The 25,204-nt window shown below is 39.8% G+C and overlaps 1 protein-coding gene across 1 annotated transcript in view; it reads left to right on the forward strand.

Moving 5' to 3' along the window:
• The window catches only part of arhgef12b (Rho guanine nucleotide exchange factor (GEF) 12b), a 46,367-nt gene that overhangs the window by 3,337 nt on the left and 17,826 nt on the right, over positions 1-25,204 (forward strand). The window contains exons 2-12 of the mRNA XM_085421274.1: positions 9,974-10,065; positions 13,415-13,513; positions 13,652-13,701; positions 15,370-15,427; positions 15,875-16,089; positions 18,772-18,888; positions 19,505-19,630; positions 21,599-21,697; positions 21,773-21,883; positions 22,970-23,068; positions 23,209-23,251. Of these exons, the coding sequence (XP_085277400.1) occupies positions 9,974-10,065; positions 13,415-13,513; positions 13,652-13,701; positions 15,370-15,427; positions 15,875-16,089; positions 18,772-18,888; positions 19,505-19,630; positions 21,599-21,697; positions 21,773-21,883; positions 22,970-23,068; positions 23,209-23,251 (1,109 nt within the window). The remainder of the gene's footprint in view (positions 1-9,973; positions 10,066-13,414; positions 13,514-13,651; positions 13,702-15,369; positions 15,428-15,874; positions 16,090-18,771; positions 18,889-19,504; positions 19,631-21,598; positions 21,698-21,772; positions 21,884-22,969; positions 23,069-23,208; positions 23,252-25,204) is intronic.

Here is a 25,204-nt window from a genome sequence, read left to right on the forward strand (position 1 = left end):
GTTTGTTTGTTTGTTTTTCTTGGATAACGTTTTGGCACACATTGAGCACCATATAGGCCAATAATGATAAATCTAAATATGAGCCAGTGTTGCTTTATTTAAATTGGTTGACCAAAATACTGATTGGGTCTAATATGGAAATATCCATGCACCATATTTTAAATAACTGTTATGTGAAGGGAAAAAAACTCATCAACTTTAACAACAGCGCTATAAAATAATAGTAATTATAAATTTTGATTAAGGACACGTGGAAAAAGTGCAGACCTCGATCAAGAATGAAAATTCCCTCCACAGGGAATAAATTATAAAAAGCAATAAATTCTCTGGATCCAGAAGAATATCTCATTTGTTGAAAACATAAAAATGATGTTTCCTCGTTTTCTTATTCAAATTTAATATGTTACAACTTTTATTTCTCCTCGGATGTCATGTTTGATAGTGATCTCAGGACTCACTAAACCATCGTGAGTAGTGATGGGCGGTGTCTATGAAGGGTGGGGGACGTGATCAATTCAAACTTGTGGTCAACACTTACAGGGATTTCCTCATTTAAGGGAAAGGGTTACCCATGCTTGTCTTTGATGGACACATGCTCATCTGCTCAGTACTTCACTCATCACAGACCTGTTGTTGCTCAGGCTCGTGTGGCTGAACGCCACATGACCCTCTAAGAATTTAGACCTGGACGCCACCATCTCGAGTAACTAGTTAGCATGTTGTTCATTATAACCAGACAAATCGCTCTACCACTGACTAGCTGTCCTCCACCACCACCACCACCACCACCCAGTGCAGTGACTAGTAACAGCATTCCTGGTTTGAACCTGCGGGGCAGCTTCAGTGTGGCGTTCACATGTTCTCCCTGTGCCTGCATGGACTCTCTCCTCCCACAGCCCTGTTAGGCTAATTTGTGTATCTAAATTGGGCAAAGCTGTGAATGTTTGCCTGTCTCTACGAGACCTGCCCAGATTGCATCACTCTTGGATAAGCGGTAAAGAAAATTGAGGGGTAGCCTAACAAACAAAGAAACCCAACCAATTACATAACCTTCTTGGCAGAGGTAATGGATGAAAAATATTGTATTGATTAACGAATAAGCCCTGACAGTATCATTTCCTCTGGACAGCTTCATCTAATGATCTCACGTTCACTCTCTGCCTCATCTTTATGGAAGAGCTACAACTGGAAACGTGACACTGATCATGTCTTTGTCTATATTAATTATTTACCAGCCTCTAACTGTAGAAATGGTAGTGCGCTGTGTATTTGAGGTCTTTGTTATCTGTGTTTTCATGAAATTCTTGCAGATTAGACGGCTTTGAATGGGACTGCTGCCGTCAGATGTTTGCTCGATGTCGTGCGATGACAAAGTGTCCGTCTGTCCCTCGCATACACACCTCTTTGTTGATATAATTTGTTTTACTATCTTAACAATACATGCACATTACTACATTACTGAAATGGCTCGTCATTGCCTGGTAACAAATGTGCCAACTCCAGCAGTGGTTGTGTCACGGCCTGGGGGCTGTCCAAGTGTTTCTCAGCGAGAAGAATTCACCCCCCCCTTTGCAAGGTTTCTGGTAACATTTGCGATATTTTACGGTCTTGATGGGACACGTTCTCCCATCTGCCTCGCCTTGCAGAAGAAACCAAAACCATCCTCTTTCCTGAGGTTAATGAGTCTTGCTGGGCTTCAGGCGCAGGCACAGCTTCCTGCAGGTTGGACAGAAGCGGTAAGCTTTTAGACCTACAAAGGAATTGTTTATTACAGCTGGGATGGATCGGAAATATGGCTAAAAACAAGTCGGCAAAGGAAATAAACTCAGACAAACAGGTTAGACAGATTAATTAAAAAAAGAAAAGAAAAACAGTGAAATAATGTCTTTTGTAAACAGTGTTCACAGTTTGTAGATGTGCTTCCTTGTTCAAATTTGATCCATCCTGCTTGTCATACGTGTGCATGTGCAATGAGGCGTCATCACTTTTAGTTTTATCTCCACATGGTTTAAACTGTTTGGATAATCTGGTGGTTTGTTTATCAGACTGCTGCTGGATATACTGAGGTCAGTCGGTTTTGTGGAGAATGATATTGATAGAATTTAGAGGACTGTTTGTAAAATGTAAAGATGCAGTTCTTTTTTTTTTACTTTAACAAAAAACTGAATGTTGAGGAGAAAAATGCTGCAGGTAGGAACAGTGTTCTTCATGGCGTAAGCATGCACGATTGTCTCCATTTACCTGGATAATAAGGTCAATCTCATACCACTACCTGGGCTCTGACGCTAGTGAACGTTAGTTGCTGGTACAAACCTGATGAAAAGGACATCAAAAGCTAAGAACATGCAAAGGCATGTAAATCTGTCCCACTGACTTCCTGTAGAGCAATGGTTTCCACTGGTTTATCTTGGGATTCAGTCATTAGTCAAATATACACCTGCACATAGGTTTATGAGTTCTTGGTTAGCAGTTTATAAAAATCCTTTAGGAAAAAAAACTTCTATTAAAGATAATCCCCGTCTGTTGGCGCACGGCGATTGTGGGATTATGAGGGCGAGACGCATTAAAAGCCCCTGTTGACAGCGATCAGGTTAATAAGGGAGAAACGTATTAGTTTCACGATAGGGACAAGTCACAACTAACCACCGGTGTGGATGACACACCGCCTAATGAAGAGCATACAAAAAACCTTAGACAGCATTGTGAAAGCTACTCGTCTCATGGCTTCAGCTGTCAACAGCTCTCAGCCCAGGAACGTCATCTGCTGCGAGAAGTTGGTGTCGAGATCTAACATCTCGTCTCACACAAATGTGCTCTGCTAAATAAATAAATAAATAAAGCACTGTGTCTGAGTCTGCTCGCTGAACTGCACAAAAGTGCTTGGTAGGTATGTGCTGGTGGAGTTCCTGACACTCAGATAACTGTCACAGAATTTCCTTAAGGATTAATAAAGTATTCTGATTCTGATTCTGATGATGAGCTTGAGCTGTAAAATTTGCCTCCAAAGAAGTGATGACATTTCAGATGACATACAGTCTATTTTCCACAGATATGATTACAGATACTCCTCAAAACTTTGGCTTTATCTTTGATGCACTTAAAAGTTGGAAAAAGGCTGCAGAGGCGAGATCAGGGAAGCAGTAGGATGCAGGAAGGAGGAGGTCAGACTGCATATTGTCTTTGTTGGAAGCTCATTTCAGTGCAGTTTCTAAATGCTCCCCGCCCCGTACTGTAAACCTGTCAGAGATTTTTTTGCTTTTTGCTTTTTTGTGAGTTTAAGTGATGCTGGTGTGGAGAATGAGTTATAAACCCAAACGCTTTGTTGCTCTGAACAGCTGTGTTGCTCTTTGTCAAACCGTTTTGCTGATCTATGGGTCCCCCCCCCTCGCCTCACTGCCCTTTACCACCAGAGCCCAGACAGGAAGTGGTGACATCATTGCTAAACAATGTCCATCAGGCCCTTCCTGACTAAAACTCTGCTGGCGACACATCAGTGCAGGCTGACTACCAGCCGGACAGAGATCACGACATTTACAGTGCAAGAGCTTGCTAATAGAAACTGGAAAACCGCTGGGTTTCCCTGACTGTAAGTTGACCTGAGATAGGATACTATATTAATGCAAGTTAAACAAACATAATATCCACAGGGAAGGTAAAAAGAGGCTATTTTAAAAATATATTTATAGGATCTTGTTGGATAAATAAGCCAACATTAAAAGGGTTTGAAAGGAACTTTATTAGTTACACCATGAGGTTATCAGGTTGAACCCCTTCATGCCTTTAGAACAGCTTAATTCTTCATGGCATAGATTCAGCAAGGTGATGGAAACATTCCTCCGAGATTGTGATCCATATGATATCCACATGATAGCATCACACGGTTGCTGCACGTCCGTGATGCTAATCTCCTGCTCCACCAGATCCCAACGATGCCGTTTGAGTCCAGTGAACTCATTGTCATGTTCAAGAGAGCAGTTTGAGATTATTTGTGCTATCCTGCTGGAAAAAGTCATCAGAAGAAACTCACTGGAGATGGCAACAGTATCCTAGTCTTCTATTGTCCAATTTTTGGTAGCCCTGGTGAATTATAGCCCTGTTTTTTTTTTTTTTTTTTTTTTTTTTGTTTTTGTTTTTTTACTTGGCTGACAGGAGTAGTACCCAGTGTGGTCTTCTGCTGCTGCAGCTCATCTACTTTAAGATTGTGCATTCAGTGATGCATACTTTGGTTTTAATGAGCTGCCTTCCTAACAGGCAGAGTGATCTGGCCATTACCCTCTGACCTCTGACATCATCAAGGCATTTTCACCAGGGGACGTGCTGCTCACTGGTCATTTTCTCTTTTTTAGACCATTAGAGATGACGTTGTGGGAACCATCCCAGTAGATGAGCAGTTTCTGAAATACTCGGACAGTGCAGCAGTTAACTTCATGTTGTTCTTAATGCATGCAAGCATCAAAATTGGCACGCATACCGTGTCCGAACAGGAATAAACACACATTTTAGCACGTGTAGCCATGTAAATACATATATTTGACCTTTTATAGTAAATGTGGCTGAAACACACAGCTTATTTCTCACTGCTGAGTTCATTATGAAGTTAGTCCACATGATCAGTTTCTTAATAAACCCTTGTCGAGCGTTTTGATTGGATCGCTGCTGGAAGTTCACAAGCTTCTATTGAATTTGGATGTTTGTGGAGGGAGCCAATAATGTCACATGGAAATGCAGAGTGATTTATTAATGGAGCAGGCATGATAATATTCATTTTGGAAAGAGTTGTTGTTTTACTTATGGAGAATTGATCTTACTAATGATCTTTGTCTGTGCATTTGTTCTTTTTTCCCCAAGGCAGCGTTCATGTGAAGGTGGTCCTTTCTGTTTAGTCCAGGATCCTTGAAATAGAGGGATTGGGGGGATGAAAATCAAATGAGTGATAGAGAAAAATAAAATTAGAAAGGCCATAACATATCAGGGATTCCACCCTGAGTTAGTGACACTGATGTCATAGAAATAGGGCCATCTATGAGCTTTGCAGAGGGTGCATAGGTCCTTCAGTGACACTTTATTTTATTTTGGCATCATCTCTCCTGTTGCTAAATATCAACTTTTTCACTGGGAAGTAGTGGGTTTGGAGCTAGTTTTGGTCTTTTTATAGGCTTTGTTGAAATAAATAAAATATTAATAAGTATTGCTAACTTTATCCCTCAACAAAAAACAGTGACAGCCCAAACCAACTTAAATATCTCACTTTATATGAGACAGAGAAGCTCAGAGGGATATCAGCTGTGCCATCAGCAGATGTGGGCTGGCACTGATGAGCTGACGTGACAATGCTTGACTTTGTATTCTGCATGAATGCTACGCTCAATATTTTGGGGGTTGGGGGCTCTATGCACATTTCAGATTCCACAGACCTCAGTTAGCATGTTAAATGTTTGAGTTCATGACAGTACGGTTAGAAAAAGACTGAACTAGTATGATTTGTTTGGAGGTGTTTCCAGGAGAAAGCCTCTTCTCTCTAAAAAAGAACATACCAACATAACAGGTTTAGGTTTGCAAAGATTCATCTCAAGCACAGGACTTGTGGAACGATATCCTTTGGAAGATAAGACCAAAGTGAAGATGTTTGTGCAGATAAGCTGTGCTTGATGTTGGCCAGACATGGCCCACAGTGGTGGAGGAGGCATGATTTGGGTACCTTGCAGTTACTAGGCTGAGTATGAACTCCTCTGAATGCCAAAGTTTTGTAGAGTGAAGTGTGAGCACTGTTTGCTGAAATTGAGTCGTGCAACAGCGTGTAAACATGTTTACAACAGAATGACTGAAAAAGAAAAGAATCAATTTGTTGCAGTGGTGCAAAGTCCAGACTTCAGCCTGACTGAAATGCTTTAGTGAGCTGTGGATAAATAAATGCTCCAAAACTTCAAGAGATATCAAGAAGAGTCATGATGAAGTCCTATAAAAAACAATTACATCACGTTATTGCTGCTGAAGGTGTTTCTAGAAGCTACTGAATCCTGGGAGGCATAAAGTCCTGTGCAAACTTTCTTCTCCAAAGCCTCAGAGCTGGTGCAGCTTTGATACTTGCACATCTCTGTATTCCAGCAAACAAACTACAGTACCAGAAATTTCCAGTCAGTCCCACAATAAGACTGCGGCTTTGGTTATTCACCTTTAAAATCAACTTTTTAACTTATTCCTACATTCTTTATATTCTTTTAGGACATTTAATTTGGGTTACAGAGAGCAAAATTAAAGCATAAATGATTTTGCATTTTAGTGTAGCCTGCTGCTTTCATAATAAACAGCGAGCGCTACTATATTTGGAGTTTTAGCTTCGTACTCATTGGCGTTCCAGTTTTCCAGCTCTCTGGAGCTAAGTCCTTTGCTGCTGTTATCATCCCACAGAGGAATTGTCTGGTATTTTTGGCATCTGAGGCCCGAGTAGATTGTTGCATGTTTTTTTTTTTTTTTCTCTTTTGATAGCTTTGCAGTAAGCAAGCAAAGAAAGTCTGAGCTGTGACCATGTATTCCAGCCCAATGAGACTAAAACAGTTGATTTTAATGATCCCTTTTTTCTAAGCTTCCAGGAAACGTTTCACATGGACATGAACTCTTTTCCTCCTTGTAAGACAACAAAAGGAGGTACATCGATTGTTAGGACTGAAACATGTCCCATCACTTGGTTTCAAAGACTGTCCAGCATGGTCAGATTCATCGAAGAGGTCGTCTAGTGTGATTTAGATTACATGGATCAGTTTTTCAGGACAAACGGTCCTATCAGGATATACGTGCTGCACTGTAAAAATATTACATCTCTGAACGGGAAAGGGGAAAAAAGTAATCCCCGAGCATTTAGTTTAGCTGATATTTAATGACTTGGATATCATGTTGATGGCTTAGGCGTCACAGTTTAAAGTGGGTGTGTGATTTTTGTGCTGAACATTCGGTAGATGTGCAGTTAAAGGCATTTTAAAACTGGTTTAATAACATCTGTGGCTACGAAAAAGACACCATTAACTCTTTAAAGTTTTTAATAGGCCCACATAAAACACGTCGAGGTTCCCCATCTGTCTCTTAACAGCTTTTTTTCACTGAATTTAGGAATGTTTTTTCTGGTGACAATTTCTGAAAATGGCCCTGGCATTCAGAGTTTAATTAACTCTCCAGAGGGAAGCCATATTATTGCTGGCAACTCGGGGAGCTGTCATGGCACTTAGCGGCTTTCCTGCTGGATTCTGAGTAGAGCCCGGCTGATTTCTACTTCTGACATTGTTGACTAACTGGGGTTTAAGTAGGCGAGTAGCAGCAGGGTGCTGCTAATCAAAGCCACTTTATTATCAGTGATCATCAGCAAGTATGAGCAGATAAGTTTATCTGTCTGGACCATACAGGCTTGTGTTAACACAATGTCAACAATATCTCCCCAGATTTCACTTCAGACCTCAGTTGGCATATTAAATATTAAAGTTAATGACAGTGAAATTGGGAAAAACACTGAACGAGTATGGATTGCATTGAAGGGTTGCCAGGAGAGAGCCTCGTCCCTCTAAAACAAACATGACAGCACATTTTAGGTTTGAAAAGTTGTATCTGAACAAACCACAAGACTTCTGTAACAATGTCCTGAGTACAGAGAGACCAAAGCGGAGATATTTTGACATAATGCACAGCTCCATGTTTGGCTGACACCAAACACAGCACAAACGTCTCATACCGACTGTGAAGCATGGTAGTTGAGGGGTGATTATTTGAAGGACCTGAGCACCTTGCAGTCACTGAGCCAACCTTAAACTCCTCTGTTTACCAGAATATTCTAGAGTCAAATAAACTGGCTGATGCAGCACTATAGTGATCCCAAGCACATCCTAAAAACTACAGCAGAACAGCTGAAGAAGAAAATAATCAAGGTGTTGCAATGACAGGTTCAAAGTCCCGATTGAGATGTTGTGAGATGTGAGGAGACGTTAAGAGAGCTGTGCATAAGTGAATTCCCTCAAACCTCAGTGAACTGATGCAACGTTACAAAGAAGAGTCGGCTGAAATTCCCCTAGATCAATGTGAAAGGTCGATAAACTCAAACAGAAACTGATTACTTTAAGTTATTGCTGCTAAAGGTGGTGTGTGCTTTCTTTTTCACTCGACTGTATGTCAGCAACTTGCAGTTTTGAGTTTTTATGCACACTCATAAACCTTTTATTTTATTGTCAGAGTGTCATAACTCTGCGTCTTGTTGTGGAAGAACAGTGAAGCGTGTTTTCAGGCGTCACAAATGTTTTCGGCCCAAACTGCACGAATGTGTCGTACACATCACGAGCTGAGAGCTGAATTCCTCCCTCTTCTCATACACTTACTTACTGCCACCCCATGAGCAGGACTTAGTCTGCCCTTTTCTCACCATGTCCTATCAGCTGCTAATCTCTTCCAACCACGGCAAGGAGGAGGTTCAGATCTCAAGGTTAAAACCATAATAGTCTCCTGTTCAGCATAACCCACAGTTATCTCTTTTTGTCTGTAATTGTGAGGATCCACTGCATGTTTAGTCTGGTTCGTTTTCCAGGAGCCCGGCATACCGGAAAATATTCCTACGTCTTTGTCATATGGTATCCCAGCATTTAATTACTTTCTTTCCTTTTCTTTGCCATAAGGAGAGTTTACACTGGATTGTTCACTTTGGGAGGTTTAGCTGAAATTTCCTAAGCCCAGTCTTCTGTCTTTCCTCAAAGACACCTCCTTCCTCCTCCTCCTTCCCGCCTCCCTCCTCTGCTTCTTTCTCAGCCCTCTCCCACATTCAGGAAACTCAGGCCAAGCCAAAAACCCTGGTCCCTGTTTCCGGGAATGTGTCCCACAAAGCCACAGTATAGTAAGTTGGCTCTGACGTGGGAGCCATTGTTAAGAGCCCAGGGCCCCCATTGTCCGAGGGAGGAACAGCAGCACAAACAAAACCCCCTCTTCTGGAACGAGTAGGGAGGGACGAGCTGAGGGAGCCTCAGCTATTAATAAATGAACTGCCACCTTCACGTCCAGCTCCAGTGGGGGATATGCTTATAAAATCCAAGAAAGTGGGAGTACATGGAGCTTAGTGAGTTGTTTTATTGGCAAATTATTCAAAATTAGACATCAGCAAGTCTGTAGTTCCACTTAGGGATGGACTAAGTGGAACTACAGACTCATCGACAGTTTTATCAAGTCAGAATTTTTAACCTACTTTAGAGACAGATCCCTGATAATCGGTACACCAAGGTACCTCAAAAAGTCAACTCAGTAACGTGTTAGTATAATTATCCCCTCAGGATAATCAGATAATTGCTTTAAAAATGCAAATAACTGGAGGTAAAAAATAAAAATAAAAATAAAAAAAAGCAGGTAGCTAAAATGCAAATGAGCGCCTTCATGTTGTTGAAATGTAAAGTTAAAGTAATTATAACTACAGACAATAGTAAAAAATGTGATTCAGGCTTTAAACATGTTTATTTCTGCTCTGGTTGGGCTTTTTAACATTGGAGTCTATGGGGCATTGACTCACTTTTGAGCCAGCCTCATGTGGCCACTAGAAGAATTACAGATTTTGGCATGCTACTAGGATGAAGGGAAATGACTCGAGATGGCTTTATTTTGCCAAGATAATGAAAAGCTGTACGTTTATTAAAACAGATACCCGTTAGAAGGATCTTTACAAGGTGGACAGAAACATTTAAACATCAATCAAAACATCTGCCCGGCTCTGCTGCTCCCACACTGCTTCCTGTGAAATAATTTAATGCATATTTTGAATATGCAGATACCCATAAAAGCTAAATGAATGGATGCCATGATGAGCAGCCAAACATTTTATATATATTTATGTATTTCATATAAGAATGAAAAGAGCAACATCAGGATTTCATTTGGAAGGACATTCGGAAAACAACTTCAGCTTTACTTAACTGCAGCTAAACTTTGACTTTTAAGGTTTGATGTTTTGTCTCTTTAGGACTCCAAGCATTCTCAACAGGGAGCCCACAGACTGGAAGCCAAAGAATGAGAAACCCTCTCCTTCCCTCAAACATGAGTTCGACCCTACAGGTAACAGACACAGATTTCTTTATTTTCTTGGATTTGTTGATCACTTTTGTTTTCTCATTTGCTTCATTCACTTTCTGCAGAATTTTCACTTTGTGAATTCAATGTGAAGGTTTATCTGTAAATATCCGTCATAAAGGCTCGATGAATGACGACGGATCGATTCTTAGCTCGTAACTCAACTTTCTAATCTCAGCTTGTACCGATGTGCGGGTGCAGAAATGAATTGTTTTGCATCACTTGAACGTTCTGTGGTGTTAACTTCAAATTAAGTTTAAATATCTTTCTGCTTTCAATAATTGGACAGACAAAAAATCAGTCTTTGCTCAGGGAAATAGCACAATAGTACGTAGACAAAGAGTTCCAGCTTCATCAGTGATGCAGCTTTCTTTTCTACACTTGTACTATTGAAGTGTTATTTTTCTAAGCCTGAACTTTTGCATCCAATTTGCTTAAAACTTTAAAACAGATATTGTCCACTAGAGTATTTATCACAGAGGCTGGCGGGGGAGCGAATAGAGATGGTGTGGGTGTAGGCTGCGCTCAGAAAGAAGTTGTAAAGGTGGTTGCCTGGGTTGCCGGGTTGACATTAATCCTTTCTGCCCTTTTGTTCACCCTGGAGTCTTGAGGCTCCTCATGGAGTCCAAAAGACAACCAATTATCCACTCAACTCTCTCTGATGGTTCTTTGAAGTGGGAGTAACCAGACAGGCAGATTGCACTAAACTTCCTCAGTGGCTGCAGGAAGAACATCAAGTTTTCCTGATCTAGCAGATGTTCTTTGCAGATTTCATGTTGCTGGTGAGGTTGATTTGTAGGATTTTATTATAGACGCAGCTCGGTTTGCAAAATGAGTCCCTGACCTCAGAGGACTGCAAAGATTGGTCAGATTAAAATGAGAACTACTAGCTGTGCTCCTGGCGTGAGCTGATGGGCATTTCTGTGCCATTTATGCGACATTTAGTTCAATGTCTAATTAGGGCGTCGCTTTCTTACCACTTAAAAAACAAAACGTGGGTAAGACCAATGGATGAGATTAAATCAGAGTAATATTTATTCTACTCTTTGTAGCAGTTGTCATTTAAATATATTTTTGATGCATATTTGAGACGATACAAGTTAGGTTTTATATAATTTATATCTTTTTCTTTTTTTTTTCAAACATAACACAGATCTCATTGTGAAATTACATCAGTGTCTTTATATATTTAATTCATTCCCACTGGATAATAAAATCATGGTTGGTCTAGCACTGTACCGTTTTACCTGATCATTTTTATAAATATAGTGTATATAGTTAACAAAGAAGTCTGTGCATCTTTCATGTTAACAGGAATGAGGAACGAGGGGGATCATAGAGGATAACCACACTGCAAGTGCAGCATTTTAGTTACAGGCATTAGGTTGTTGCATTCAACCTTTAGATCAGGGCTGTCAAACAGTAGAAGTCCATCATAAACTCCAATCCGTTCACCTGAATGGCTTTGAAAAATGTGAAGGAGGATCAATTTCGGACTGTTAAATGTATTTTTATAAGTTTTACAGCTTTTCCTGCTGATAGAGACCGCTCCTGTGGCCATTCATACTACACCAAAGTAAATAAGTACTGGCTCTACAGTATAAAAAAGAAACTATTTCCTTTTATAGTTACAGTACAGTCTGGGCAATGAAACCAAAACATTTTCTGTAATTTTATACATTTTGTTCTTGGAGTTTAATTCCAGAGAGTCGTGCTCACAGATTTGTTTATTTACTACAACAACATTTCTTTATCATAGAGAAACACTGTACTGGTAGTGTTGAAATCGCACTTCCTCTTCTTATATTAGGAAGTGTCAGTGATTAAATGTGCAGTTAAACTCCTTTTTAGTGTCAGAATGTACAGTTTCACTTCTTCTGCCCACTTAAGATCGAAATGGAGGTACGTGTGAACAACGTCTCTGCTTTAGATAGGGAGTGAGTTTAACCCTTTCATGCATGAATTATGACAACCACGATCAGGGTTTTTTTTTCTTAATTATTTTTATTCATCTTTAGGCATGAAAAAATACTTTTGAACTTCATTTTTTAAACATGTACTTTTCAAAGGGTTTTTACATGTGAATGCACTTACTTACATATGAATTTGACAAATGAATAAATAATATACACTGTGTGTTGTGTTTATGTGCAAGTATACCATCAACACTGACACAAATACAATAAAAAAGCCTTTGAATAGCTGTCCACTGTAGTGACCACTATGCGTGAAAAGGTTAAAAAGATTATTATTGTTTTTTATTTCTATCTGTGTGATTCCTCCTGTCAGGTTTAAGCACTGTGCTGTTGTGCCTTTGGCCCAGAATCGTGTGCTACTGTAGTTTTAAGCTTTAGAATCGGGTTTGAGGCCTATTTGCCTACACATATCTACACAGATATTGTTCTCTGCAAAAAACAAACAAAAAAATTCATCCTAAGTGCTGAGGTTTGGTATATGTTTATATAAAGTTGAGTGACATCTGCAGAATAAAGATAACTTCTGAGGTAAGTGAAGGAAGATTTGATAGAGGACCTAAAACTGACCCTTGTGGAACACCATACTTTTTTTTAAAGTATAGTTGTCATACAACTTCAGATCTAAATGTGTTCCAGGTTATTATTTTAGATTATGTCTTCATGCAGAGCAGAGAACAATCAATACCATCACTATCACAGCTTTAAAACAAAGATGTGGTCATGTATTTAAAATCTGTGTTAAAAATCAGCTTTTTCCAGACACAACAACAAATTCCCTCCAACAAGTTTTACTTTAGCAATATAAAGTTATAAGTACAGATGTTTTCTCTAATAATAAAACCAGGCTGTGATGTTAAAACAACAAATAGGCAACCAATGACTAAGCTAGTGTCAACCTTTAGTTCTGCTGCTCTGTGGTATCTATTTTGATTATCTCAACTATTTTAAACATTATTCCAGTGAACTCTTTCCAAGAGATGAGAGGAAAAATGAAGATCTTTTAGCAGTGAGTCTCAGCAAAGACGGCAGGAGACTGTTTAAGAAACTATTTTCATTTCAGTCTTGTAATTTGTCACTTCCTGTGTGAATGCTTTTTTTTTTCTCCCCCGCAGTACCGGATCGAGGTTTATAGTGCAAAAGAATGAGATTAAACTTCATATATTACTGCTCTCAGTAATTTTGTAATGTTGATATCAACCACATCCAACAACAACAGCAGTGTGACGCTTTCATCTTTGTAACGCAAACAAAATGCCACAAAACAAAGTCGTCCACAGTTTGTTTTTGGTTTTTTACCGCTTTGGGTACCGTGTGTGTGTGTGTGTGTGTGTGTGTGTGTGTGTGTGTGTGTGAGACAGGTCTGGTCCAGCGCTGTGTGATAATCCAGAGAGATGAAAATGGCTTTGGGCTGACAGTAAGTGGAGACAACCCCGTGTTTGTGCAGCTGGTCAAAGATGGTAAGACTCTCTCTCTTTCTTACTTCTTACACACACACACACACACACACACACACACACACACACACACACACACACACACACACACACACACACACACACACTACTTCTGACCCTCTCCTGTCTTTTGCATTATAGATGGAGCTGCAATGCGAGCTGGTGTGCAGACAGGAGATAGGATCATTAAGGTTAGCTTCCTCATTTATTTTCTTCTTGCCTCTGGGATCAGCAAATGAACCTTAATGAGTCTAAAATACAAGAGCACATTAGCACCAATTTTTCCTTTGTTTTAAAACTTTTTTTTTATTTAGTTCCCCAAAATAAAGATTCAAATCCAGTTCTTATTTCTTAGGAAATCTGTATTTATTGTACACAATGGGATGGGTATCAGGCATGTTTTCAGAGTGGTACTTCTGCTCCAATGTAGTATCTGTACAGTAAACCTCACAGATAATGACAAAGGGATTAGGACTGTGTAGTAAGTTGAATGCAGGATGTTTTTGTCCTACTGTTTCTTGACTTTGGCACAAACATTTTCAATGTTTTCTCAAGGAGACATTGATAGTGTGCAATTTAAAACGCGCCACAAGTAGTTTAGTTAGGACTAAAAAAGGAGATGGATAGTTCCGTAAGCGGTGATGTGCATTTATTGGAATGATGGAGGCAGTAAGAGCAGCTGCAAGATGACCCAAAAGGAAAGAAAAATCAGGAACAGCATCAGAAGGGAAGCTGTGATGGAGGTGGGTTGCACAAAGGCTTGCAGATGTGCAGCAATTGTTGGACAGGCTGCTGCCTTGTTCACTGAGGGTTGCCACAGTTTCTAGCTCCACATGCTTGATTTGGCGGATTTTTACACCAGATGCCCTTCATGATGCAACCCCAAAGGGATTTTTATGTTCTCCAGGGGTTATTAGGAAAGATAAAGTAGCTTAAATGGCGCTCCCTACGTGATTTGCTAATTTGATGCGTATAAGGGTGTCAGTTGAGCCATTAGGTGAGGTGGGCTGGCATTTAGATCAGCTGAGCTGCTGTTTGTGGCTGGATTTCACTTTGTACCTTCCTGAACTGATGCTGTGCTCGATTTTCAAACAATAGACAAATGAGAGCTACACAGAACAGTTTCATGCTTCATCACTCTTTCGCCTCTGCACAGCTGGGCAATCACAATGAGACGTGGTAATGACTGGACTGATGACTTTAGAAAGTTAAAAAGAATCTATAGATTATTTGCACTGTAATAAAATATCAGAAAACCAACATGCAGTTCACAGTGTGACCTGTTCATGTTGTAAGTCCTGCTTTATCTCTATCCATTTTCTTCCATCCCAGCTGTTTGTGTTTTTACTTTTCTTAGAAATATTATAAAAACAGGGTCTCACAACAGCTCACATGCTTTCTCCATGCTTTCTCCATACTTTCCCATCTGATTTTTACTGGTCTATCAAAATAAAGGCTATAAAATGCCTGAAAAAGTACTATAAAAGCAACAGAATTAATAATAAAGTGATCAGCTAACCAAATGTTTTTCAGCCACTTCAGCTTTGTGTCACAAAGCTTCTTCCCTGTTATGAATGCATGCATACATTTCTTGTGGCTCTTTTTAAACATGTTCAGAAATAACAAATGAGCCACTAAAAGCACAGTGAAGTCAGTGAGATGGACTGATGTCCACGGATAATTTTGATGTTGTCATGGGGTTTGTTTAGAATAACAGAAAAACAGAATGATGCCACATAGAAACAGTGACTACCACGAATGAAATAAACAAAACAGTATAATTGTGGGTTTTAGGCTTTAAGGAACATATGTTGGTCAGTTGTAGAAATTCTTTGCTAATGCTTTTTGTCTTTGGACAGGTCAACGGGACCTTAGTTACACATTCAAACCACTTAGAGGTTGTAAAGTTGATAAGATGTGAGTATGCTCTAATTATTTACATCCTTAGTTTGCTGTATCACATCTGTTGTGTTGTTTGTGATTTACAAGGCTCATTAAGAAGATATTATTAAGTCAACATAAACATTAGTTGAGTTGTTTTAATCCTAAACTACATTTGAGCAAAAAGATCTTAAGTGACTTATCAGAAAAGATGAGACGTGTCAGCTAACATTGTATTATTATATATAGACTCAAAGTCAAAACACTGCCTTTATAAGTTATTGCAGCATAAGTGCTACAGTTAGCAGTTCAAACAGCACATTATCTCATGACATAACATATAAGCATACTTGCTCTGCAGATTGCTTATTGTTCCTCTAACGGTCTGACACATTGGGTTGTCTAAGCTGGTTCTGATGGCTTTTATATTCTCCCCTCCCTTCACCCTCCCTTCATTCCTTTCCCATGACTCCTCTCTGGCAGCGGGCTCCTATGTAGCCCTGACAGTGCTGGGGAGGCCTCCAGGGCTTCCTCAGATCCCCCTGGAAGAGGAGAAGGAAGGGAACAAGGAAGGAGGAGACACTCTCTCAGCACCCCACTCACCTGCACTGTCAGGTGGGGAGCAAGGCAGCTTCTTGACCAGCAGCACACCCTGTAGCCCTCAGGACAACACCACATCCTCCTCTCTGTCTGATGGGGTAAGAAAGAGGAGAATCCTGTTGTAAGCTGTGTAAGCAGCGTCACATTTAAAGTGTGGATGAATGCAAAAGCGAGGATTTCTGCAAGTATGTCTAAGAGGGTGTATAAACTTCCATTAGCACAATAAGTGAACAACACTGTATATATTTTTGAGACATAAACACACACAGCAAAAAAACTCAGCTGCTATTTTACTAATGAAATCACCGTTAACCTGTTATTGCAGGTCTCGTTGAAGGCGGGCGGGACTTTAGTAAACTGTATCAGATGATGGAAAAACCACAGTACCGCTAGAGGAAAATTAGCTTTGTTCTGCAATAAAGTATCACCCAATATGGTCACTGTAAACATTTTATGGGCCTTGACAAGTGAACGTAATGTTCCAGCCGCTAGATCGATCCATCAGGCTTTAAAGTTGTTTTTAAGTGCACTTACTTACATTCTGAATGAGTAACTTGGCACAAATGATCCTCCAGAGGTTGTTCAGTTTAAATTATTACCAGAACAAAAATATGTAATGAAATAACACACGTACTCAAAAAGATAATAAGAATAATGTAATTTGTTATTATTTAAAGTAATTATAATACATGGTGAATTTAAAAAAAAATTTGAATGAAGGAGCTTTATACTCAGATTAATGCCTCCTTCTGCTACAGCGGTGAAGTGAAACCTCAGTCCTCTGACACAATGTTATTTTTAACTGTGACAGGGTTCGTGATAAGCTTATCTGGCTGGTACAACCCATGCAGCTCATTATTTTTAATTAGCCTCATCGTTCCGGTCCATTTCAACCAACTTTTTACTGAAACTGCTGCAGGATGTCAGCAGTGTGTCCACCGCGTAACATCGAACGAGTCAAACTTTTTCTGCAATGTGCATACGATTTAGGGATTGTTGAAACTCTGGACTTTCGGCTTTCAATTTGGAAGTTATTTACTCAAATGCTCAAACTTCGACAGGATTACGTGCCCAATTATTATGTTTAAGTCACATTTTCCCCTGTCAGATTTTGTGTCTAGTTCAATTTAAATATAAGTAATCTCATTTTAGTCATACTTCTGGTTAATAAAACCAAATGAAATGGTTCAATTTTCCTTATAAAAGACCAGTATGTAACCAACCATTGCACTTAAGATTTCCAAGCATCAACTTCCCATCATCCTACTGTCAGAAGGTTGTGGTCGTAAAATCCATCCACATCTAAAAAACTCTGGAAAAATTATAAAAGAATTTTGCAACCATGATATTCCGTGACTAGTTGGAGGTCCAGGGTCACTAGATGATCTTTAGTCTGTATGATCTTAATCATTTGTAACTGATAACAGTCTGAATGAATTCATGCATACAGTTCCATATGTATGTGGACAATGACATGTTTCCTGCAGTTTTGCCCTTGTATACCACCAAAGTGACTTTTCAATCAAATGATCAAAATGTGATTGAAGTGCAAATTTCCAGCTTTAACCCATGGACATCACAAAATGCTGTGTGTCCTCCTCAGTGCTACTCTGGTAGGTCTTTATTGCAGCCACCTTCAGTTTCTGCTTGTTTGTGGGTCTCTGTGCCTTCAGTTTTCTGCATGGTCCGTTGGGTTGAGGGCATGTGACTAACTTGGCCTTTGAAGAATATCCCTTTCTTTGCTTGAGAAACTCTTGGATTGCATTAGCAGTTTGCGTTGGCTCATTATCCATTTAAAATGTGAAGTTCTGTCCAATCAGTTTTGTAGCATTTGGCTGAATTTGAGCAGAGAGTACAGCCGCATACACAGCAGAATTCATCCTGCTGCTTCTATCAGAAGTCACATCATCAAGAAACACTAGCAGTCTGGTTTCAATGGCAGCCATATGTGCCCATGCCATAACGCCTCCTCCGCCGTGTTTCACTGTTAATGTGATATACTTTAGATCTCTTTCTCCATGTTCTTCTCTTCCCATCGTTCTGGGTTATCTTGCTTTCATTTGTCCCAATATTTTTTTCCCAGATCTGTGCAGGCTATTTGAAATGTTCTCTGGAAAAGTCTAATCTGGCCTTCCTGTTCTTGAGTATAAACAGCGGATTGCACTTTGTTATAAGCCCTGCGTGTTTACACTCATGAAGCCATCTCTTGATTGTAGACTTTAACAATGATATGTCTGCCTCCTCCTCGAGAGTGTTCTGGACTTGGTTAGATGTGAGGGGATTTTTTTTTCTGTTGCTGCTGCCAGTACATTCCTTCTTTTTAAGAATGTACCAGAATGCTGATCTGGCAGGTTTTCTGTCTCTTTGATAGGTTTATTTTGGGTTTTCAGCCTCCTTTGCTTGCATCGGCATCTTCCACCAAGCAGCTGTAAAATGCAAGTTCAGCTTAATTTGTCACTGAATAAAAGAACATGAAACTGCTTGTCAATCAGTTGTCCAATTGCTTCTGAGCCTCTGAAAATGGGGGACTGTGTATAAAAATGGCTGTAATTTCTAAACAGTTAATGCAATACATTTGTCAAAACCCCTCGAATTTATCAGTGAATGTTTGTACTTTAATCATGTCTTGATTGTTTGATTTTTTATTTTTTTATTTTTTTTTTTAAATCTCCTGAGGTGGTGTGGAGAGGCAAAATTAAACAAACAAAAAACAAAAGGTGGTGTCATGATCCAATAAAGGAATATATATACATGTATGTATATGTTTGTCTGAATTTCAGGAAGCAGCCACGGCTTCCTGGAATGGTGAGAATGAGGATGGAGACGGTGGGTCTCCTCCGAAGGAACAGACCTCACCCACACCGTGTGACAATGGCCCCCTGATCAATAACAACTCAGTGAGTACACCGACACATCAGAGCATTTAATATGGTGCCAGTTGGTAATGACGATGTAGGCTGGTCATGTATGAGTCGATAAACAGATGTCAGAGGTGTTCTCGGTTCGGCTTTTGAACAGTTTTTTCAGTTTTATTCTGTCATTACTTTAAATGTGAAAGCTGATAAAATATGATAAAAGTTAGTTGATAAACTTGACTGAACATTAAGATTTTATATATTATAAGAGCCCTCTTTTCTCGGCTGTAAAGTTAAATCAACACTTCAGGTATTTTCTGACCACTTATAGATTTAAAAAAAAAAAAAAGAATTAAAGTCACACTTTTCATTTTTACCTCTGAGTTTTTGAGCTGCTGCTGCTGAGCAAGGATTTTTGTTAATAATCTATTGTAGCAGTAACCACCATCTAATGTTAAACACATCACAAAGCCTTGCTGCTTACACAGACTCCTTTGTAATAACAGTCTTTTTATCACAGCTTCTAAAAATAGGAATTAAGTAGTGCTTTCCACTCTCAGGAATTTCCCAGTATTCAGCACCAGACTAAACAATCAATTTGGTTTAAGTGTTTTGTGTGTCGTGTGTGTTAATGTGCATGCATCTGTGTCTGCATTAGGTTCACAGCAGCCCCCTCTTTGACACTGTGGGCTACAGAGGGACTCCCTGTCAGAGCCCAGACATTAGTCGGCGGGATGGCCTCAACATCTGCACATCGCCAGAGGCTGAGGATGCCGCTGACACAGTAAGATGCACACGCAAATTTGATTTGGTGTAAATTTGACATTAAACATGTTTAATTTCACATGAATAAAACTAGACAAGCAATGACAATAGGCCCCTCCCATAAATTAGCCAGAAGAGCCAGAAGTTATTATTTCTCCATCATCACAATATTCTATCAGTGTTATTAGCAATGCCTTGCATGTTTGGTTAGCGAACTGCATGAGTTGAAAGTGTAGGAGTATAATGCAGAGACTCGCATCCCCTTTTTCCTCAGCTGCCATGTTGGAACCTTGGCAGGTGTATGGTCATTTACAGCCACAAATGGCCATATTTACACTAAAGTCTGGAGTGCTTGTAAGCTTGGTTAGCAAGTTGCACAGACAAAGGGTACACTCATACTAACTGAAGCACAAACTTCTTGGATGCTTTGCATCACAGAGAAAGCCCAAATATAATATAGTGGTTAGCACTGTTGCCGCACAGCAAGAAGGTCCTGAGTTCAATTCAATTCCCGGGTCTTTCTGTGTGGAGTTTGCATGTTCTCCCCGTGTTTGCGTGGGTTCCCTCCGGGTATACTCCGGCTTCCTCCCACCATCCAAAGACATGCAGTTAGTGGGGATGGGTTAATTGGTTAATCCAAATTGCCCATAGGTGTGAATGCAGGAGTGAATGGTTGTCTGTCCCTGTGTGTTAGCCCTGCGACAGACTGGCGACCTGTCCAGGGTGTACCCCGCCTCTCGCCCTATGACAGCTAGGATAGGCTCCAGCGCCCCCCGCGACCCTGAAAAGGATAAGCGGAAGCGAATGGATGGATGGATCTAACATATTATATTATATTATATTATATGTTAGATGATTCCAATAATGTGTTAAAAAAGGCACCAAGAGCACAAACATGGCTGTGAGTTTCAGTTCATTGCTAACAGGTGCTAGCAGAAAGCTAGCTAAAGTAGCTTTCTGCTAAAGTAGCTTTCTGCTACCAGCATCTTTGTTAGCATACCTTTCAATCAAAGCAGCCATGCCCAAACTTGAAGCAAAATCTAAACCAGTGATTTAAAGGAGTCACCCAGCATATGGTTGATACACAAGGGACAGCTCTTCATTGTGACCAAATTGCTTTTCCACCCATCTATAGTCATGTTTTTAATGCTATTAAGTTTGCCCTATTAACACTTGACTGACTTGCTTTAGGAGGCAACCACAAATGCAGGTTATTTCTACATGAGCTTTATTTCAGCCTCAGGGGTTGTTGCTTCCAGAGACCCAGTGAAATGACTCTACTGAAGTGGATTTACCCTAGGAAGCGCTACTTTGATCTCTGTCTCCACCAGCTGAAGTTCTAGATGTTCATGCTCTTTGTCAGTTCAACTGAGAGGGTTGCTAATGTGCTTGCTCTTTGGGCTCGAAACTGCAAAAGTGCCATGCAATTTGGGTAACTTAATGGAGGACGTTTGCAGTACTTAAAAAAGAATTATCCTTGAACACATTTTATTTTCAATTTTACAACGTAAAGTTGGTTCAGAGAGAAACAGGGGAAGGGAAAAACAGAAAGAAGGTTAAATAGAATTTTAGGGTGAGCTAAGGGCAAAACAGTGAATCAAAGAATATTAGAAAAAAATTTAATCACTAATTGCTTAAAAACAAGTCTCAACCCTAACTCCTTATCAGCAGGAAAAAAATAAAAAACAATAGATAACTAAATGCTCTGGTAAATGGATTCCTGGCAAGAGGTCAAGAGCAACAGTAAGGACATAGAACAGGAGGGAGGAAAAGCCAGTCATTTGGTTTTGGAAGCATGCCTGAAATAAAAACCAGTCAGTTGAGAAAAGAGAGACAAAGGTTACCCCTATAAGTTGTCCAAGGGGAAAGTGTTAAAAATATTTCTTGGGTTAAACTTAAGGTTAGGGTTCCTACATATGAAGAAGAAATTATTCCTTTGTCATGTGAACCTCTTTGTTTGACCCTGCACCTCAATTATATCACACAGCACCCCAATACCCAGTGCAGTGCGGGTAGCCCTCCTTACCTCGTAAACCCTCAGATTATTGGAGCAGAAGACGACTACTTTGAATCATCACAAGAACAGGTATCTGGCTAAATGTCTCTGATTTTTGGGTCACATGATCATCATCCGATCTAATAAATGGATGCTTTTCCTCAGATCAATGGCGAGTGTACCTGTTTCCAGAGTATTGAGTCGCTGAAGTCTCGGCCGGCACACCTCGCAGTTTTCCTCCACCATGTGGTCTCACAGTTTGACCCTGCTCCTCTGGTATAGCCACAAACACAGTACAAATCAGTGTGTGGTAATGCCTTTGCTGCCAATATCGTCCGAATCCATTAGTATCATCATTTGATACCAATATGAGGCCACTGCAGGCTGAAAATTAAAAGCATACATAAGTATATAGCAAGCATATGCGTATACTGTTTCCTAAAGTAGTAGCAAGGAATTTTAATTGTATTTAAACTTCATTTTACCAAACTTTCCGTGGACTTGTTCTTAGTCATTTTCTATTTTCACACTGCGTTCATGATTCACAACCACATACTCTATATATAAACTATATATAAAATGGGCCTAGCATCTGTGACAAAACATTGGTGATCACAACCCCAGCCGCTCCTACTGAAGATGTAAATCTTAAAAACAACTGTAACCATGGACTGTTGGTATGATAAATACACATTCAGTCCTATCGTGAGTCTTTACAGAAGCAGGAAAGTGAACTGACTAAAAATAAACTACAAAGAGCCTTTTTCATCATAACAAAGGAACATGTCACACAGTGCAACAGTGTGGCTCATTAATGTGTTTTTCAAAGTTTATCGACAACAATGGAGCTGGCTATTTAGCAGTATAAAGAGGCAACACTTGGTAGAAGAATGCTTTTGTTGTTTTATGTCTTAAAAGCATAAAACATGTGAATGCAGTTTACACAGACATTATAGAAAAGTAATAAACCTTGCAGAAATGTGTTAACTATTGAGCTGTGAAACTATTGGCAAGAAGGAAAATCTTGCAGACTAATGTAATATAAGATAAACCATTTCTTTGATTATACGAGTTCAATATGAACATAATTTAGTGTGTAAAGCAGTCTCAGTATCATGTATGAATATAAAACTCAGGGACCTAAAAAAGGGTTGCCAAGTTCTACTTTGTCATAAATGAAAGTGGGCCAAGGATTGAGCCCTGTGGAACACCGCTGTTGACCTAAAGAGACAGTTTTCTCACGATGTTGTATTTTGTTCATGGTTTGAATAAGTAATGCAATTCATGAAATAAGAAGCTATGCAAACATGGACTAATAGAACCTAATAGAAAGGACTAACTGTATTTTCCCCCTATGGTTAGCTGTGTTACCTCTACGCTGATATGTACAAGCAAACCAACTCCAAAGAAAGTCGACGCTTCTTTATTGAATTACACACGCTATTCATGGATCGAACTGCAGTAAGTTGGTCTATTAGATTCTTTCTCAGTCAGTGTCTGTTCTTTGTGACAATTTTCCTGTTTTTGTTTTAAAAAAATAAAATAAAATAGTGTTCCTGTGTTGATGGGATTCTTAACTCTCCTTCTGTTGTCTTATCTAGAATCTTAAAGTGCCGGTGCCAGAGACCGTTTCGGCTGAGCTAGGTAAGGCATTAGAGGAATCCTCTAAAACAGAGGCTCCCAAAGTGTGGGGCCCCATTGCAGGGGGGAGCGCGGTATGAAAAGAAAGAAAAAAGAAGGCTTGGACACTGCTAGCATAATTGACAGGTTTTTGACGAGGCTCTCACACAAACGCAAAGCAGGAGCTGAAGCATCGCCAATTATGTTTCCAAACCAACTTCATTCTAAGCCAAAGACTAGAAAATATGGTGAAGCATATCTTCCCTTTGGCTTCACCTGCACAAGTGCCGAGGTAGGTCTCTGTAACAGAATTAGTTTCCATTGCGTCGGGAGCATGCGCTCGACAAACACGGACAAACAGTATCCCACATTCTTGATTTTTAGTTCACAAACACTACTTGTAATGACTAACTACTCCTGACATTTTGGAGATGTTAGCCCTTTATACAGTAAAGTTACAGTGGGATCCAAATAATATCAGGCTGATCCTGCCACGATTTGTTTCCCCAGTTCAAACCACGCACAAACAGTATCCCACAGTTGTTTATGTTTTTTTGCACAGAGAGGCATTTTTTTGAGAAATGTATTGATAGCAATGTTGAATATTATTACACAGGAAACTACACATAAAATAATCACACCGTGACGCCTCTGCCTTTCTAAATGGAGGGACAGTAACTGCGTGTGTATATGTAAGCGTGTAAAACCTGAAGATTAACAGTATTTTGTCTCTATCTGCCATTCTGCAATTCATCTCACGTAAACAATAACGTGGCACACAGCGTGACGTGAAAAAAGACACATACCTTTGACGCTGCGTGACGAACTCTGTATTCCTCGTCCACACGGAAACGCAAAAAATGGCGTTTAAAAAAAAAATCTCAGTTTTCGGTGATTCGAAACGCCGTTTACGTGTGGACGAAAGGTCCGAACGCATAGAAACAGCTGCGTTTTCAAAAATACCCGTTTAAGTGTGGACACAGCGTAAAAGAGTTTGGAGATTATTTTATTACTACCTGTAATTTATTGCAGTTTACTTGTATTTGCTTATTTGTTTACTAATTGATTGAGGTGTGAAATAAACCTCAATGGAGTTTGAAAACAAAATATGGGTGTGTGTGGCTGGAGGATGTGTTTGTGCGGGCGGAGGGTGTTTAGGTGGTGGTGGGGGCGAACATTTTTCTTGTAAAACAAAGATTTTACTTCACACATACTGTGCATGTCGCTTTGAAAAGTTAAAATCTGAACTCCACTTTTTTTGTGCCGGAGTTTGGAAGTAGAAGATGTAGTCAGAAGACAACAAGCTTAATGAATTACACTGTCCACCTCTGCTGCTTGGGGCCTAATAAGCAAACTGATGCTTGAAGCAGTTTAACAAAGAGTTTATTATACACAAAAACTAAGACCACAAAATTATTATTATTATTTTCAGGAAAGTGTTTGTGTGTGAGTGAGAGAGATTAAGAAACTCCAATTTCATGCAAATTCATGAAACCTTGAGAAATGAAAAAGGTAAACTGAGCATGAGCATGATTGACTGGTAAATATGGATAAATATCATGCAATTTATTACTGTTATTTCTTATGTAGTGTGTAAGATATTCGTTGTATCTGGGTGTTAGTCGCAGGGGTAGCAGTCTAAGCAGAGACGTCCAGACTGGCTTTTCCCCATCCACTTCCTCCAGCTTTGTCAGAGTGGTACAGAGGTGTTCCCATGACAGCTGAGACATGTAATCTTTCCAGCGTGTCTTGGGCCAGATAACCTTACCTAGGAGGCATCCAGGATGCAGATGCCCAACCCACCTGAAATAACTCATTTATTCACTGTGCCCACAGTTTGTGGCTGTAGGTGAGGGTAGGAACGTAGATCGACCGCTCAGCTCACTCTTCACAACAAGAAACTGGTACAACATCCTCATCACTACTGACATCGCACCAATCTGTGTGTCAGTCTCACACTCCCACTCGTAAATGAAA

The sequence above is a fragment of the Rhamphochromis longiceps genome, linkage group LG10 (genome assembly GCF_057381845.1).
Source record: "Rhamphochromis longiceps isolate RC_006_pf linkage group LG10, R_longiceps_female_GT1.1, whole genome shotgun sequence".
Lineage (NCBI taxonomy): Eukaryota > Metazoa > Chordata > Actinopteri > Cichliformes > Cichlidae > Rhamphochromis > Rhamphochromis longiceps.